This window comes from Podarcis raffonei, chromosome 2, assembly GCF_027172205.1.
Source record: "Podarcis raffonei isolate rPodRaf1 chromosome 2, rPodRaf1.pri, whole genome shotgun sequence".
In the NCBI taxonomy this organism is placed as follows: Eukaryota; Metazoa; Chordata; class Lepidosauria; order Squamata; family Lacertidae; genus Podarcis; species Podarcis raffonei.
The window spans coordinates 20,250,403-20,268,340 of record NC_070603.1 but is presented as its reverse complement, the minus strand read 5'-3'; the positions used below and the strand labels follow the sequence as shown (position 1 = coordinate 20,268,340).

Below are 17,938 nucleotides of genomic sequence, written 5' to 3'. Positions count from 1 at the left end.
TAGGTACCACTGCGGCGGGAAGGTAAACGGCGTTTCTGTGCGCTCTGGTTTCCGTCACGGTTTTCTGTTGCACCAGAAGCGGTTTAGTCATGCTGGCCACATGACCCAGAAAGCTGTCTGTGGACAAACGCCAACTCCTTCAGCCTGAAAGTGAGATGAGCACTGCCCACAACCCCATAGTCGCCTTTGACTGGACTTAACCTTCCAGGGGTCCTTTACCTTTACAGTTCCCCTAGTGGTTTGACTTCACCCCCAGAGGCGCGCTCCATTGTTTCCCAAGACAGACACTTATGCCAACCTAAGTCTAGAAAGCAGGAGTGGCTGCTCTGTGGCCCTACAGATGTTGTGGGACTTCAACTCCCATAAGCCCCAGCTGAAACAACACCTGGAGGGCTGTAGATGTGTGCCCTCCCCACAGCAAAGATCAATCTACTGATGTCAAGACTACTTTAAAAAGGCATTGAAGGGGGGGGAGGGGATGAGCACTCTAGACACAGCACTTGTCCCAGAAATTTGAGTGTGCCACTAATTTTTTTCCTTTTTTTAAAGTGTTGTTTGAGAAAAGAAGGCCCATATCTCTGCCTACGATTAAGGAGTTCTGTTTGCATGTTTTCTACATGCCACAAACTCCTGTTTTCCAAACATGCTGCAGATAGTCTGTACAAGGTTCTAACTGTCTCATAGGTTCACTTTTTTCTTTACATGCTTTTGTGATATGGTGAGCCAGCACGTTCCTTGCATAGATGCTGGCCTTGGCATGCCGACATTAGCATTATGAGAAGCCATCAGTTTAAATCCATTAATTCTTAGGGTTTGCACATTTTAACCTGCCCCTGTGCCTTTAACAGCAGCTCGGTGTGCGCCGACATTAGAAAAAAAAGGCTGTGCTTAATCTGTTAATTTCTGTTTGCAACAGGGGTTGTTAAACATGCAGGAATTAACCAGGGTTTCTCCCCTGTCCCCAGTCAGCTGACAACCAAAGGCATTGCCATAAATCCTTTAGAAGAAATTATTGTTATTAGTAGTATTTTATTTTTACCTGGCCCATGTGCTCTGAGCAAACAGCAGAGTTACTTTGCAAAGTTCTTCCAGTAAAACTTGGCATGGAAACCAAAACTATTTAAAATCTCTGGGAGAGCTCTTTGGTTAATTCCAAAAGGATCTGGATTGCATCCTTACAATGCAAAACCTACAACGCTGCTTCTCTGTCCCAGACCAACACACACACAACAACAACAACAACACACATAAAGCACAACCCAGCTGTTTCAGCCACTTTCCAGAGAAACCAGGAGACAATCTTCAGCCTGGATGGAGAATAATGGGATTATTTGCTCCTGCAAACTGCATAATTATGCAAACAGACAAACTTTACTTGAACCGTGAAGGGTCTGCAGCTACTCTTATAATGCTTGCTGCTCTGGGTTGCTTTCCGTTTCATATTCATGAGAACTACTACCTTAGCTGCAACCAGTTATGGAGAACTTTGGTGCTTCCTAGTTTTGAGTCATGAACATTGCAACTAATTGGTTTTATTGGATGAGCAAAACGAGGCCTTCAGTTTACTCTTCCATTTAGCATTCCACTTATAAGCTGGTTTCTTATGTGGCAAAGCCATGAAACATTGAGCTATTGGGGTGAAAATTGGTATACACATTCAGGGCACCGTTCTATGTTTTAGGTTGGACAACCAGCTCTTGCCCCTCAACCCATTTTCAAAGGCAAATACAACATAATGGAATATGAACCCAGAAACATCGGAGCAAGTCGCAGTGAATATTCAGGCACACATTCTGCATTTGAATGACAAAGGTGAATTTCAGCTCAAACCTTTGCACTCCTTTTCAGAAAAGATGATGGCAAACACAACACAATGCAACATCTGTCTTATAGGGTTGTGGTTTTTTGTTTGTCTTTTAAGGAAAAATCCCTAAATAAATGTTTTGCTTCCTAAACAAGCTTCTTTCTCTTTGGAGATCACTCATAGCTGAGTAAGATTGTCTTCCATGAACACGGTCTTAACACTGAGTCCGTAAGTGACAGTGGAGGCCAATTCTGGATCCACACGTCCTTCCACAGTGGAAACATAAGTTTCTGGGCGGGAGTTGATCATGATGAGGGTTTGCCAAGTGTGGCTTCCTCTTAGCACGCTTCTCCCTTTCGTCCTGAGTTTGAGAGTCTTCAAAGTACACAACACCTTTGGTAAAGGCTGTTCTCCAGTTGGAGCGCTCGCAGGCCAGTGTTTCCCAGTTGTCGGTGTTTATATATATTTTTTTAGATTTGCCTTGAGAGAGTCTTTAAACCCTCCCACCAGATGCCAAGGAAATAAACAACTATCTGACTTTTAGAAGACATCTGATGGCAACCCTGTTTAGGGAAGTTTTAAATGTCTGATATTTTATTGTGTTTTTAATATTCTGTTGAGAGCCAGCCAGAGTGGCTGGGGAAACCAGATGGGGTGGGTATAAATAAATAAATATAACAAGGACAGCGTCGATTGCACGGCCGCCGGGTTTTACCCCTTCCCAGCGTCCCGGCGATCTGGCCTAAGATTGCATTTGCAATTGATATCCAGTCCTCTTTTTTTTTTTTTTTTTTTTTGCTAATGCACTTAGGAAATGGATTCCCTCCCCCCCCCCCATGGAAACATAAAGTGCTGGGGGAAATCTTAATTTTTAAAAAATGTCCACCTCTTTCTCTCACACGCATATATGTGAAAGGTTGTGATTCTTACTATTTAATCAGTGAATAGGACGCATGCTGCTTGCAACTTTTAAAAGCAATAAAGCGTAATGTGAAATCAGAAAAAGAACGGCGTGCTCCAGCAATAGCTTCCTCCCTTTTCGTCCCTCGCGGGGCGCCGTAGCCGAGCCTCCTCCCACTCTCCCTTTCCCGACCTTCCTTTCCCGCCCTCACCAAGATGGCGGCGGCCAGCGGCGGCTGCGAGGCCCCCGTGCGCCTCCGGCTGCTCTTCGACTACCCTCCCCCGGGGACGCCGGCCTGCGGGCTGTGCTGGCTGCTCCTGGAGCCCCGCCAGGTGCGCCTCGTCACCGACCTGAGCAGCCTCGTCCGGGACAAGTTCGGCTTCAGCCGCCGCGCCAAGCTCAGCCTCTTCCTCGACGGCGCGCTGCTGCCGCCCACCGAGAGCGCCAGGATTGTGCGGGACAACGACTCTCTCCGGTGGGGCTGAGAGGGGCGCTCGGGGGGTGGGAAGGAAAGAGGGCTGGGTAGGGGGGGGTCGGGGGTGGGAGTGAGAGTCGCCCTCGCGCCCCCCAACCCGCCCCACTTTGAACGAACCAGCAGGTGGCTTAAGTTTAGGGGCAGCCTTTCTCAACCTCTGGGTCCCCAGATGTTTTTGGACTACAACTCCCATCACGCTAGAGCTCCGGGATGATGGGAGTTGTAGTCCAACATCTGGGGACCCACAGGTTGAGAACCGCTGGGGGGTTCCCGCCCCTTTGTTCTGGCAAAATACAGGACGGGACAATTGGGGGTGGGGTGGGAGGACTCCCCGCCCCCATCTGGAGCTGAGAAGGTATTATTATTATTATTATTATTAATAATAATAATAATTTAATATTTTATTGCTTGAGTTTATAGACCGCTCCATACCCGGAGGTCTCTATACCCGGTGGTTCACAGAAAAGGTCATAACATATATATAGTGGTACCTCAGGTTACATCTGCTTCAGGTTACAGACTCCACTAACCCAGAAATAGCACCTCGGGTTAAGAACTTTGCTTCAGGATGAGAACAGAAATGGTGCTCCAGCGGCGCGGCAGCAGCAGGAAGCCCCATTAGCTAAAGTGGTGCTTCAGGTTAAGAACAGTTTCAGGTTAAGAACGGACCTCCGGAACAAATTAAGTACTTAACCCGAGGTACCACTGTAATCAGAATAAAAAGAGCAACCCAATATCAACCCCACCCCCACCCCAAAAAGAGCCGCATTTTAAAAGAGTATAGAATGTCAAACAGATCAACCAAAGGCCTGGTTAAAAAGGAACAGTAGTGGCGAAATACATTCCAAGATATGAACTCCAGGTTATACTTGGCCGTTACAGATAGCTTTTACACATACACACTATGCCAGGCATGGCCAAACTTGGCCCTCCAGAGGTTTTGGGACTACAGCTCCCATCATCTCTAGCTAACATAAGGTTACCAGATGTCCCCGTTTCCCAGGGACAGTCCCCGGATTTACAAATCAGTCCCCATACGAAATCCATTCAAGTTGAAAAGTGTCCCCAGATTCATTGAAAAAAATCTGGTAACCTTAATCTAACAGGACCAGTGGTCAGGGATGGTGGGAATTGTAGTCGCCAAACATCTGGAGGGCCACGTTTGACCATGCCTGCACTATGCATGCTGTTGCTAGCTAAAAATTATTATTATTATTTATTGAGTTTCTATACCACCCAATCCCCGAAGGTCTGAGGGCAGTTCACAGAAAAGATCACAACATATATAATCAGAATAAAAAGAGCAACCCAATTAAAAAAACCTCAGAAAAGAGCCACATTTTAAAAGGGTATAGGATGCCAAACAGATCAACCAAAGACTTGGTTGAAAAGGAACATGAAACACACACTGCAAACAGGTTGTTCAACTGAAATCCCTAAGATTCCTTTGCCAGTGTAGGATTAAAGTTTGGCGTGAATGGATGTTTTTAGACTAACAATGTATAAATGATGCCATGATCATAACAGAACTTTCTCTTGCATGATATCCCGACAGAGTCAAATTGGAGGAGGTTATCGGGGAAGAAGACGATGATAAAATTGCCAACGGTTTTAGTAACCAATCAAAGAAACGAAGGAAACGACGCCGGCAGAAGTTGGAAGTGAAAGATTCTGACAGCGAAGATGAAGGTCACAGGAAAAGAAAGAAGGGCAAATGGAACTGTGAGCGTCTTTCTTGTCAGGAAGAGAGCGCTGCAAACATTCAGGACCCAAAGGCCCTTAAGAAAAGGAAAAACGCAGTCGGAAGATCCTCTGCCACAGACAGTGGGAGCAATGATAGTACTTGCCATTCCAAGAAGCTTAAAAAAAAAGTTGACCGGGAAAAAGAGCAGGGGGCAGCTAGAGATAAAAAGAAAAGGAGAAAAGAAAAAGCCATAGAAATAAATAACACTTCACAAAAGACCAACAAGACTTTTTCTTTGAGCCCTGGCCAAAAAAGTGCAGCGAAAACCCCAGTAGCACAGTCCGGCACAAAGAAACAGGAAACCTCAAGTGACTCTTCCACTTCATCAAGCGAGAGTGACCACAATATAGCAGATGCAAAACGAAAACACTCGCATCAAACTAAGGTGGCATCACAGCACCTAAACAAACCACAACTGGCTTCTTCTGTGAAATCGGCTGGTAAAGTTGCAGCTAAAGGCAGCAATCCTCCTAAGGCAGCATGTAGTAAAAAAACCAAGAGCCCGTCCTCAAGTTCAGATTCAGATTCTACTTCAGGAGAGCAGGAGGAGCAGAAGAGCAATAACTTGAAAAGTAAGCAGCCATATAATAGTCAAGGAACTGCCGGAGGCCCAGCTTCAAGGAGCAAACCTAAAAGCTCCTCTTCAGAATCTGATAGCTCAGACTCAGAGGCTTGCACTCCTAAGAAACCCAAGACAAATTCTGCAGTCAGTCAGACGTTGGGAGGGAATGGCGGGAAACAGCTGCCGGCTGTCACTTGTGGACCAGAAATAAGTCCCAGCGACAGCAGAAGGGGTCGTGGCAGAGGAGAAAACCCCTTTTGGAGAGGGCCTAGGGTCCGTGGATGTCGTGGGATGATGAGGGGCCGGGGAAGAGGAAGGGGAGAGAATCCTAATTTCTTCCACAATTACAACGGTGAGCAGCAAAAGCAGCAACAGTTGCACGAAGTAGCAACAAACTCTTCAGTTATTATACAGGTGAGTCTGCTGGCGACGGCCTGCTTTTGTCCCTGGGACACGTGATACAGTGGTACCTTGGGTTACATACGCTTCAGGTTACAGACTCCACTAACTCAGAAATAGTGCTTCAGGTTAAGAACTTTGCTCCAGGATAAGAACAGAAATCGTGCTCTGGCGGCGCGGCAGCAGCAGGAGGCCCCATTAGCTAAAGTGATGCTTCAGGTTAAGAACAGTTTCAGGTTAAGAACAGACCTCCGGAACGAATTAAGTACTTAACCCGAGGTACCACTGTATACTTCTCGATGGAACACTGTTGGATAACTCACAAAATTAAAAGAAACAACTGATGTAAAGCAAAGCGTGTAACTGTTAGTGTGATCGTGGTGACCCTGCCTACACCCTAAATTACGTACAAAATAATAGTCCACAAATTGAGCATTGTGGGTGAAGAAATCCAGTGCTGCCGTTCTGCTTGCAGAAAGGGTTTAGCTTAAGAGAATGGGAGACGGTTTTTTGCTGATTTTCTACTGTAGTCCCCTGGAAATCTGTTCCAGGGAGTTGAGGTACTCTTCAGGGCAGCATGGAAGGAGGTGCTGGGGGAAGGGGGAATTGGAAAAAGGGAAATAAAATAATAATAATAATAATAATAATAATAATTATTATTATTATTATTATTTATTTATTTATTTCTTAACTACCCTTCACCATAAGGTCCCTGGTAAAGCAATTTAAAATCGGAAGAATAGAGTGGACCTAAACGTGTACCTTGGGTGTCAAAAACCAAGATGAAGAGGTGTGTTTTTAGCATATGATGAAAATAATACAGTGAAGGTAAAATGCACATCTGTGGGAAGGGAATTCCACAATTTGGGGGCTGCCACAGATATTGCCCTCTTCCAGATTTCCCCCCAAAACTTCTGAGAGCATTGGCTTACCCTCTGCTGATCTTAAGACCTGAAGGTTATAGAGAAAGAAAACATTTTCCAGATGTTAGCACACACTTCCACGGCCTCAGAAGACTTTCAGCAATTGGAACAGCAGCACTGGGTTTCACATTTTGTCACCTGCAGAGGAAATATAGATACCTTTGAAGCCTGATGAGCAGGACATGAAGGTAGTGGCTTTCCATCCCTGGTTGTTCCCAGTATCTGGAACCCAGATAGAGTGCATCTGCATGTGGAAGTTCTCTCATTGCCTCTGGTTTTTCCTGCAATTTTCCCCTGCCGTCTTTTGCCTACTATATCACATAATGCTCTTTACTGGGTTTGATTGTGGATGGTAATGTATTTAATCGTTTCACAGAATCCACCAGAAGCTCCCAAGAAGGACTACAGCATATTGCCTCTGTTAGCTGCTCCTCCACAAGTAGGAGAGAAAATTGCCTTTAAGGTATGAAATCTCAAAACATTTTTGTTCCTCGCTTCTTGCTTAGATAGTTTTTATCCTGCTCTTCGTCATCTTGCAAGCTGTATGGGGGGAAGACACTAGTAACATTGGCAGGAATTTGAGGGCTGGAGTCAAGACTTATGATGAGTGTGTTAGCACGTTCTGTTCGGTGAGATAGACTAAAAAATAAACACTTGTAGTGTTAACGTAGTTCTGGCACGGTCTTTCACTCCTCAAGCATCTGTTTTAGGTTGCTATGATTCTTGAAAGGTCATATTCTCGCCTATTTGCATATATACTTGGGTGGATTAAATTGTTTCTTGCACTCTGTTAACCTTGCTGGAAAAAAGGAGTGCAATACATAATAAGAACTGCAAACAGAAGTCCGAGAAGACTGCACAAATACTCAGGTAAATTACTTAAATTTAAAATGTGTATTTAAACTGAAAATACAAATCCTAAGAAGATACTGACTGGCTGAAAAAAACGAAACATCGTCTCTCTCTAATGGTTGTTAAATGGAGAGCAACCACCATTGTTGATTAAGTTGATGCTTTCAACATAATTTCTCCAGGCTCAAAATCGGATTGATGATGATAATAATAATAATTTATTATTTAGACCCCGCCCTTCTGGCTGGGTTTCCCCAGTCACTCTGGGCGGCTCCCAACAGAATATTAATAATAATTAAGCGATCAAACATTAAAAACTTCCCTAAACAGGTTTGCCTTCAGATGTCTTCTAAAAGTCAGATAGTTGTTTATTTCCTTGACATCTGATGGGAGGGCATTCCACAGGGCAGGTTCCACTACCGAGAAGGCCCTCTGCCTGGTTCCCTGTAACCTCACTTCTCGCAGGGAGGGAACTGCCAGAAGGCCCTCGGAGCTGGACCTCAGTGTCCTGGCAGAACGATGGGGGTGGAGACGCTCCTTCAAGTATACTGGGCTGAGGCCGTTTAGGGCTTTAAAAGTTAGCACCAACACTTTGAATTGTGCTCGGAAACATACTGGGAGCCAATGTAGGTCTTTCAGGACCGGTGTTATATGGTCTTGGCGGCCACTCAATAGGTGCATCAGTAGGTGGTTCCTGCGGGGACCAGTAAGGCAGCTACTCTATCAGAGATGTTACTAGAGAAGGATAGTCAAGTGGAGACCTCATAATCATCCACAAACAGGCACATCCAAGTAGAAACCATTCAGAGCTGTCTTATGTGAAGTCAGGCAACATGTCCGCCCAGCCTGCTATTGTTTGCTCTGCTTATTGTCCACAGTTCTAGACTTGAGGAAGAAGCTTCACCAGCCTTGCAACTTTTAAATGCTAGGGACTGAACCTGGGACTTGATTACTTGCGACCAGGGACCAGAGTTCCTATTATTCTGACATCTAGATCAGCTGATGTGCCCCCTTCCTCAGTTTAGATAAATTAATGCATCAATGTGTGTGTGGTCCCTGCCCCCCAGAAAAATCCAATTTAGATTTATATTGTTCTCTCACTTAGAGTGTTTGTTGTGGGGGAGGAAGGGAAAGGAGAATGTTAGCCGCTTTGAGACTCCTTCGGGTAGTGATAAAGCGGGATATCAAATCCAAATTCCTCCTCCTCTTCTTCTCTTCTTACAGGCCCTGTGGAAAGAAATCAGATCCTGCAGGGCCCTGGTCTCATGAGGCAGAGCGTTCCACCAGGCTGGAGCCAGTGTTGAAAAGGCCCTGGCTCTGGTTGAAGCCAATCTAACTTCCTTAGGGCCCGGGACAACTAGGGTGTTGCAATTTATGGACCTTGAGGCTCTCCGTGGGGCATACCGGGAGAGGCGGTCCCGTAGGTACAAGGGTCCTAGGCCTTGAATGGCTTTAAAGGTCAAAAGCAGCACCTTAAATCTGACCCTGTACTCCACCGGGAGCCAGTGCAGATGGAAAAGCACTGGGTGAATATGCTCCCATGGCAGAGACCCCGTGAGGAGCCTTGCTGCAGCATTCTGCACCTGCTGGAGTTTCTGGGACAGCTTCAAGGGCAGCCCGGCGTAGTGCAAATTACAGTAGTCAAGCCTGGAGGTGACAGTTGCATGGATCACTGTGGCCATAAAGTGGGATATCAAATCCAAACTCCTCTTCTTCTTCTACATTTCCTGTGATGACGATGATGATAAAAAAAAAAATATATTTATATGCTGCCCATCTGACTGGGTTGCCGTAGCCACTCTGGGCGGTTTCCAGCAAATTATAACATTGAACACTGATCATTTATCAGTGTTACTTTGGTTGCACATCCCTTGGTGTTAGCAAAGACCAAAGGGGGCATGGTTGCTTTCAGGAGCCGACTGCTAAGATCTTTGGTTACTGACCATTTTTGTAAGACAGAGTGGCTGTAGGGACTTACAGTGCAATCCTAACCATGTCTCCTCAGAAGGAAATCCTTTTGCATTCATTGGGTCTTATTCCCAGGTAAGTGGAGTTCGGATTGCAACCTTATTTGGACGACGTCATCACTTGGGATTACCAGCTTCTTTTTGCTGCTTTTTTATTGCTTTATACATATTACATACATACAAAAGAAAAGACATTATGAAACAAAAATACCAAAATGTCAAAGAATACCAAATATACAGAACTTGAAATAGAAAAAGTAAAGAAGAAAGAAAAAATACATCAAAGAAATAAAATAAAATAAAAAGATTGACTTCCTTTGACCACTGTACGGTTCCTATAATCTCATATTTTGGTTGTCTGTAATCATTTTATACATTTTGGAGAGACAATTTGTTTACCTGTGGAGTTTTTAATGTAGGCTAAGCCAATCATAATTTATGGGAACCTGCTTTTCTCATATAATTTGCAAAGACATCCCATTCTGATTTTTCCACTTGGTTGGTTTCTTACTAATTCTGTTAGTTTTACTAGTTTGAGATACTCACTTAATTTTAATAACCATTCTTCTTTTGTTGGAATTGCGTTGCTTTTCCAGAAAAGGAAAAGGATTACCATCTTGTCTCATGCTTTCTGTTTGATTTTCTCTTAACAGCTTTTGGAGCTAACTGAAAATTACACTCCTGAAGTATCTGATTATAAGGTATTGAGACTAACTACTGTTCATTGTAATAATAATAATAATAATAATAATAATAATAATAATAATAATTTATTATTTATACCCCGCCCATCTGGCTGGGTTTCCCCAGCCACTCTGGGCGGCTTCCAACAGAACACTAAAATACAATAACCTATTAAACATTAAAAGCTTGCCTTTGTATTTTGATGGTTGTTTTAGCTAGATGGCATCTTGGCCTTTTAATATTCCCATTTCTCATTGCTTATCCTAATAACGGTTAAGAACACAAGACACATCAGAAGGTTGCATAGTTCAAATTTGGATTCACCAAGCTCTTAGAATCATAGAGTGGAAGGGAACAATCCCAAGAAAATCCACTACATAGTATCATACGTTTAATGCCCAGGAGCAAAGGGAAAGAGAGAAACATGCACTGCTAAATTTTTGCCAGTGGGGGAGCCTTCATCTCCCGAATGAGCTTCTGTTTTGTGTGGCTTAATGAAAGAAATGAACATTCCACAAACTTTGTCTGTATACATTCTCTAAGAATTCATCAGTATGCAGGAAAGAATCCAGATTATTTGTTTCATTTTTATCTCACCTGTTACTCCGTGGAGCTCAAGGCAAGACGGATGATTCTCCCCTCCCCGTTTTATCCTTACAAAAACCTTGAGAAGTAGGATAGTCTGGAAGACGGTGACTGTCCCAAGGTCACCCAGGGAGCTCCATGGCTTAGTGGGGATTCAAGCCCTGGTCTCCCAGGTCATAGGCCAACACTCTATAACCATTGTACCATACAGTCTCATAGTGCATACCAGGGTTTCCCAAACTTAGGTCTCCAGCTGTTTTTGGACTACAATTTCCATCGTCCCTGGCCACTGGTCCTGCTAGCTCAGGGTGATGGGAGTTGTAGTCCAAAAACAGCTGGGGACCCAAGTTTGAGAAACCCTGGTGTATAGCCAGAAGCCTGTGCAGGGGGGTATTCAGTTACTTAGGAGAAAGTAAAGGAGCGTTCTCAGCTCCTGATGGGGTGGGGAATGCTCTGGAATGACTCCATTTTCTTGACAGGGAGCAGTTTCTTCCATAAGAGCAGTTTAGAATTTGAAGCTGCTGCTGTGCTTATCCTGGCTTCCGATTCAATTCTTGAGTGTGAACTTGTTAATTCACACATACACATACTGCATTCCTGTGTGGGGATCCCTGCCTATGCAGGTTAAACCACCCAAGGTTAAAGGAGAAAAAATCAGGTTTTGCCCTTGCTACAGCAGTGTCTTTTCAGTTCAAAGGTTATTTTCCCCCGTAGGAACAAATGGTACTAATTCACTGTACATATGATAGACAAAGGCAGATCAGGCATGGACTAATGCTGCTCTATCTCTGTTGAGCCTGCTACTGAGAATCAAGCCTGCTCTTATCTTTAGCCCCGTCCATGAATTCTGTTCCTGGATCACCCTTGCGTGTGACGGAGCATTCAGAACTGACTTGTGTATATAATGGCATTCTAATGATTTATGCCGATCTATTGCAATTTGTGGGACGTGGGTTGCGCTGTGGGTTAAACCACAGAGCCTAGGACTTGCCGATCAGAAGGTTGGCAGTTCGAATCCCCATGACGGGGTGAGCTCCCGTTGCTCTGTCCCAGCTCCTGCCAACCTAGCAGTTCGAAAGCACGTCAAAGTGCAAGCAGATAAATAGGTACCGCTCCGGCGGGAAGGTAAATGGCGTTTCCGTGCGCTGCTCTGGTTCGCCAGAAGCGACTTAGTCATGCTGGCCACATGATCCGGAAGCTGTACGCCGGCTCCCTTGGCCAATAAAGCGAGATGAGCGCTGCAACCCCAGAGTCGGCCACGACTGGACCTAATGGTCAGGGGTCCCTTTACCTTTACCTTATTGCAATTTGTACAGGATTGAAATGTGGGACAGATGACATTTGTCCATTTGCTCTCGACCCAGAATAAACACCGCTTTTCCTCCTTTTTTTTCCTTTTCAAGGAAGGAAAAATTGTCAGTTGGAATCCTGCTAACAAACAGCTAGAACTTGAAATTCTTTCTTTCTCATCAGGTAAGAGATATGCAGCTTCGGAGTTGAATGTGAATATGGGTTGTATTAAAGCAAGTTCTACTTGGAGTAAACCCACAGAAATTAATGGCTAGCTCAGTTGGTTAGAGTGTGGTTCTGATAACGCCAAGGCTGGAGGTTTGATCCCCATATGATACAGCTGCATATTCCTGCATTGTGGGGGGTTGGACTAGATGATCCTTAGGGTCTCTTCCAACTCTACAATTCTATGATTCCATGACCCAAGTTAGTCATGTTCATTCATTTCAGTGGTTCTGCTCTCACAACTAATATTGGCTACATCCCAGTATATTTTCTCATATGAAAGGCAGCAACTTCTCTTTTAAAGATGACTTTTCTTTACTAATTGTACACCATTCTGCTTTAACTGCACATTACAATGCGATTGTTTATGCATCAGAAATAAGTCCCACTGTGTTAAATGGGATTTACTCCCAGGAAAGTGGTTATAGGATTGCAGCCACAATTATATTATATATGTAACCACTCTTGCAACTTCCAGTCACATTCTAAGTACCTCTGAACCTTTGTACAAATGTTCTAATTGTATTTGTTTTGGTTTTTGTTTCTTCTTTTAAGTTTCAAAAGAGCCAGGGAAGTTTGATCTGGTTTACCAGTCTGCAGATGGAGCCGAAAGAATAGAATATGCTGTATCTCACGATAGGAAGGTATGGGGGTAGCACTTTCTTGAAATTAATTTGCAGGAGCCTCCTTTAAAATTATTCCAATGACTTTTTATTTCTTACCATGTTCGTAGGGCACATTCCATTCTCTATTTAATTGCAATGTTTCTGTGTGTGGAGGATTCTCAACCCTTTGCACTGCATGTTACTTGCCTTATAGGACAGGCTAGAGGAGAGAGGAGAGGTGTCCCGGACTGTCCCCCCAACTGCCTGTAATACAGCATTTGTATGTGCCAAGTTGTGTTTGGAGGAGACGTAAGGGAACAGAGCTCTGTTGAGCCCTGCTGGAATTCTCTGTTCTGGAGGGTTTTCATCCACATTGGAAGTGTATTCTCCTTATAGAGGAGGCCTAGGACCCAGGTACTTACAGGACTGCCTCTCCTGCTATGCCCCGCGGAGGACCTTAAGGTCCACAAATAACAACATTTTGGAGGTCCCAAGTCGCAAGGTGGTTAGATTAGTCTTAACTAGGGCCAGGGCCTTTTCAGTACTGGCCCCAACTTGGTGGTACACTCTGTCACAAGAGACTAGGGCCCTGCGGGACTTGACATCTTTCCGCAGGGCCTGCAAGACAGAGCTGTTCCGCCTGGCCTTTGGTTTGGACTCAGTATGACCCTTATGTTTCCCTCCCCTTATAGTTTTGATCTATGGGCTACTTTTAAAATGAGGCTGCATGTTAAATTGCATTTTAACCTGTATTTTAAATTTGTTTTTTTCCCCCTATTATGTTTTTACTGTAATTTTACTAGTGTTAGCCGCCCTGAGCCCGGCTCTTGCCGGGGAGGGTGGGGTATAAATAAAATTTATTATTATTATTATTATTATTATTATTAGTGTGTTTGAAGGGCAATATCCAAATAATTTGGGGCAGTGTTCAACTAACTAGTCATTTTAGTGCAAAATTTACCACTAGTGCAAGGAGACTTTTCTGTGCCCTCACCAAATCTGCTCTGGAAGGTTGGGGGAACCCTTGCAACAAATTGAGGGGAGGAGAAGGGAAAACATGACGTTGCGCAAGGAGAAATCCTCTCACTTACGGAACAATTGTATTTGTGCTGTGTTGAATGCAACCCTCAAAGTGGACCAAATGAAATCAGTCCATTGGTTTAACTGCTTCTCCTGTTGATTAAGACACTAAAAATCACACCAATAAAATAATTGGTACCAATACAGATTCTCTGTTTAGTTCCCTATTTTTAATATTTATAGAAGTCTGCATTGTTTCAGATGTTGTGTACAAACAAAATACTGCTTAATCAATGCAAGTGTACTAAAGTGCTGGCACTTTGTCTACTGTTTTAACTTAGAGCACGCAATCATTTTGACATTATTGCGATAGGAAGAAGCCTAGGTGACCTTTGGGTTTAACACATGCCTTATCCAACGTGGCAACAGGGATGAGATTGGAAGCTTTTGCTTCTGCTTTTAATGAACTGCAGCTTTATGTGTCATTCAGCCCTGACAATCTGTCCCGTCCCCCGTCCCCCCCGAATTATTGTTTGCTTGAAACGAGGCAACTTCAAACAAGGTACACAAAAGCTGGCTTGTTTCAATAAATCATAGAGATTAACCACAGGTTGATTGAAATAGGAAGTGAAGGCTTCTGATCTCCTGATGGTCACACGCCATGGGAAATGGAAGCCTCAGGCTTGCTTAGACTCATTCCTGCCATGTTTATTATGATGCCTGAATGCAGCCAGGGAGAGAAACCGATTCAGCCTCGAAGCTATCAGACATAGGTCTTGTTCAGCAATTTGTCTTTTGGGCAAGCGTGTGTTAAAATTGATTTTATTATACAAAATAGTTTAATCACGTTAAATTTATTTAAAAGGGTTAATGCTGGTGAAATGGCATGTATCTGATCTGCTCATGTTGAGTCTGACATGCATTTCCCCCCCCTTTAGATAACTGAAAGTTGGGATGCGTTGATTGAGCCCAGACTAATAGTTGACCCTCCGAATAATGAATCAGGCACGGGAGATGGAAATCCCTAAGCTGTGAAGTTACTCATCTGTAAATAGTCTGTGAAATGCTGTCCTTCTGTTTCTGAAGATAGTGTATGCAAATTGCTGGTTTTTTTTCTAAAAAAAAATAAAGGATTTCAAAAACTCAAATGAGGTTTAAGAAAAGTTTGTGCCATGGTTCAGGTGCTTGTTCTGAGATGTTTACATTAAGAGCCATGTATTTTCATAGGGCTGTGGAGTCTATTTCAGTGGAGGAACTTTATCTGCTCCCTGCCCTCTCCATTAAAGCGAAAAATAGGGAGGTCAACATTTCGTTGGGAGTCTCTCCCATGGGTAAAATAAAAGGGGGAGGAAAGAACTTCTCCAAGATTAGGTAATACAATTGTATTATGAAAGCATGCAAAACATACTTCCTGCAACCTAGCTGCCCATGATGGATGTAAAAGCTCACAAACGGTCTGCAAGGGCTTCCTCATTCCTCATTCATGGAGGATTGGCTTTTAGCAAGCTAAGCTATACATGCAGTAAAGGTAAAGGACGCAGGTGGCGCTGTGGTCTAAACCACTGAGTCTCTTGGGCTTGCCGATCAGGTTGGCGGTTCGAATCCCCACGACGGGGTGAGCTCCTGTTGCTTTGTCCCAGCTCCTGCCAACCTAGCAGTTCGAAAGCACGCCAGTGCAAGTAGATAAATAGATATCGCTGTGGCGGGAAGGTAAACGGCGTTTCCATGCGCTCTGGCTTCCATTGCGCCAGAAGCGGTTTAGTCATGCTGACACGTGACCCAGAAAGCTGTCTGTGGACAAATGCTGGCTCCCTCAGCCTGAAAGGGAGATGAGTGCAGCAACCCCATAGTCACCTTTGACTGGACTTCACTATCCAGGGGTCCTTTACCTTTTACATGCAGCAAACTGCCTCACCAAACAAAATTCAGAAATGTGCTTTTCACATAGGTGTACCTTACACAGGTGGGGGGGCATTGTGAGTGTGACTGCATACCAAGCACTTGACTCACTTTGGTTATGCATTTAGCACACTGCAAAAATTATGTAAGTGATACAGCTTCTCACATTCTTACTGCTTACTGTTTGCAGTGTCATGGATCAACTCCAGCTGAACTTATCAAGAGCAAAAGCTGAACTTGCCAACAAACAGTACGAGCTGGCGCAGCATCACGAAACTTGCTGCCATGTGCTGAGTCATGAAAGTGTGGCAACCCTACCTTTGGGCTAGGGTTCACCGTTGTTCAAACACCAGGACAGATCATAATTTTAAAAATGCGTCTAAACTTGTGGGACGTGTGCTTCTCTCCACCACGCCCAATTAAACTAACGTCTCATACACATAGCTGCCAACTTTTCCCTTTTCTTGCGAGGAATCCTATTTGGAATAAGGGAATTTCCCTTAAAAAAGGGGAAAGTTGACAGCTATGCTCCTACATTGTTTTTTCTGCACATGTGTAGGTTGCAAAGGAGCCGGGAAACTCATAGACATCAGCATTTATTTTAGGCATGAGTGTCACCTGTCCTTTTTGGCAGGTGTCTTATTCATAAGGTATCCAATTCCAACAAGTGGGATTTGGAACAAAATGTTGTGGTGTAGCCTCAGGGGACAGGGAACTTTAGGCCTCCAGTTGTTGCTGAACTACATATCCCATCATCCCTGGCTACTGACCATGCCTGCTGGGGCCAATAGGAGTTGTAGTCCTGCAACATCTGGAGAGCCTAAGGTTCCCCACATGCCTTAGCAAGAGGGCTCCTAATTTAGGGCAAGAAACCAGCCGTATCCTCCAGAGCACAGTCTCCCATATTCGGGTCTCCAGCTATTTTTGGACTATTAAGTCCCATCATTCCTGACCACTGATTCTGCTATATAGGGATGGTGAGAATTGTAGTCCTTTAGCAATCACTTGTAGCCAAGTAAGATTGTCTTCCTTGAATACCGTCTTAACAGTGAGTCCGTAAGTGACTGTGGAGGCCAATTCTGGATCCACACGTCCTTCCACAGTGGGGACATAGGTTTCCGGGCGGGAGTTGATCAGGGTGAGGGTTTGCCAAGCATGCCTTCCTCTTAGCACCTTTCCCCCTTTCATCCTGAGTTTGAGCATCTCCAAAGCCCATGACACCTTTGGTAAAGGCTGTTCTCCAACTGGAGCGCTCACAGGCCAGTGTTTCCCAGTTGTCAGTGTTTATACTACATTTTTTTAGATTTGCCCTGAGAGAGTCTTTAAACCTCTTTTGCTGACCACCAGCATTATGCTTTCTATTCTTAAGTTCAGAATAGTGTAGTTGCTTTGGAAGACGATAATCAAACATCTGTACAACATGACCAGTTCAACGAAGTTGATGTTGAAGAATCATTGCTTCGACACTGGTGATCTTTGCTTCTTCCAGTACACTGGCATTAGTTCGCCTGTCTTCCCAGGTGATGTGTAAAATCTTTTAAACATCGTTGATGGAACACCATTGATGGAAACACCATTGATGGAATCTTTCGAGGAGCTGGAGATGGCATTCATAAGTAGTCCACGTTTCACAAGCATACAGTAAGGTTGGTAGTACAATAGCTTTGTAAACAAGCATTTTGGTTTCCCTGCGAATGTCCGGGTCCTCAAACAGTCTGCACTTCAACAGCAGTTGGAGACCCAAGTTTGGGAAGCCCTACTCCCGAGTATTATAAATTGCAAAGGGTGCAAGGCGGCCAACTGATTGTCCTTTCCTACAACTCCACTGCAAGAATTCCCTGCGTCCTAAGCGGCAGTAAGCAGGCTGTCTTCACTGGGCTGGTGAGAGGGGATCAATTCCCACTTAAAAAAATAAATCTGCAAGCCTCAAGGTCCCTGTGGCATTCTCTTCTGCTCCTGTCTTGGTTCCCATCCTGCCAACACTCCCCACCTGAGTTTGCTGT

General features: G+C 44.3%; 1 protein-coding gene across 1 annotated transcript; it reads left to right on the top strand.

The window, feature by feature from the left end:
- Nucleotides 1-2,891: 2,891 nt before the first annotated feature.
- Nucleotides 2,892-15,184, top strand: COIL (coilin). Its single transcript, XM_053375166.1, has 7 exons — nt 2,892-3,180; nt 4,736-5,900; nt 7,185-7,271; nt 10,281-10,328; nt 12,300-12,369; nt 12,967-13,055; nt 14,975-15,184. Exons 1-7 carry the CDS (start codon nt 2,921-2,923, stop codon nt 15,062-15,064), a joined length of 1,809 nt encoding a protein of 602 aa, XP_053231141.1. The 5' UTR covers nt 2,892-2,920; the 3' UTR covers nt 15,065-15,184.
- The last annotated feature ends 2,754 nt before the right edge of the window (nt 15,185-17,938 follow it).

Bases quoted from the DNA above. Each gene is read 5' to 3' on its own strand.
- COIL (XM_053375166.1), top strand. From the start codon at position 2,921: ATGGCGGCGGCCAGCGGCGGCTGCGAGGCCCCCGTGCGCCTCCGGCTG. The intron at 7,272-10,280 runs GTATGAAATCTC...TTCTCTTAACAG, and splicing joins GAGAGAAAATTGCCTTTAAG to CTTTTGGAGCTAACTGAAAA. The intron at 12,370-12,966 runs GTAAGAGATATG...TCTTCTTTTAAG, and splicing joins AATTCTTTCTTTCTCATCAG to TTTCAAAAGAGCCAGGGAAG.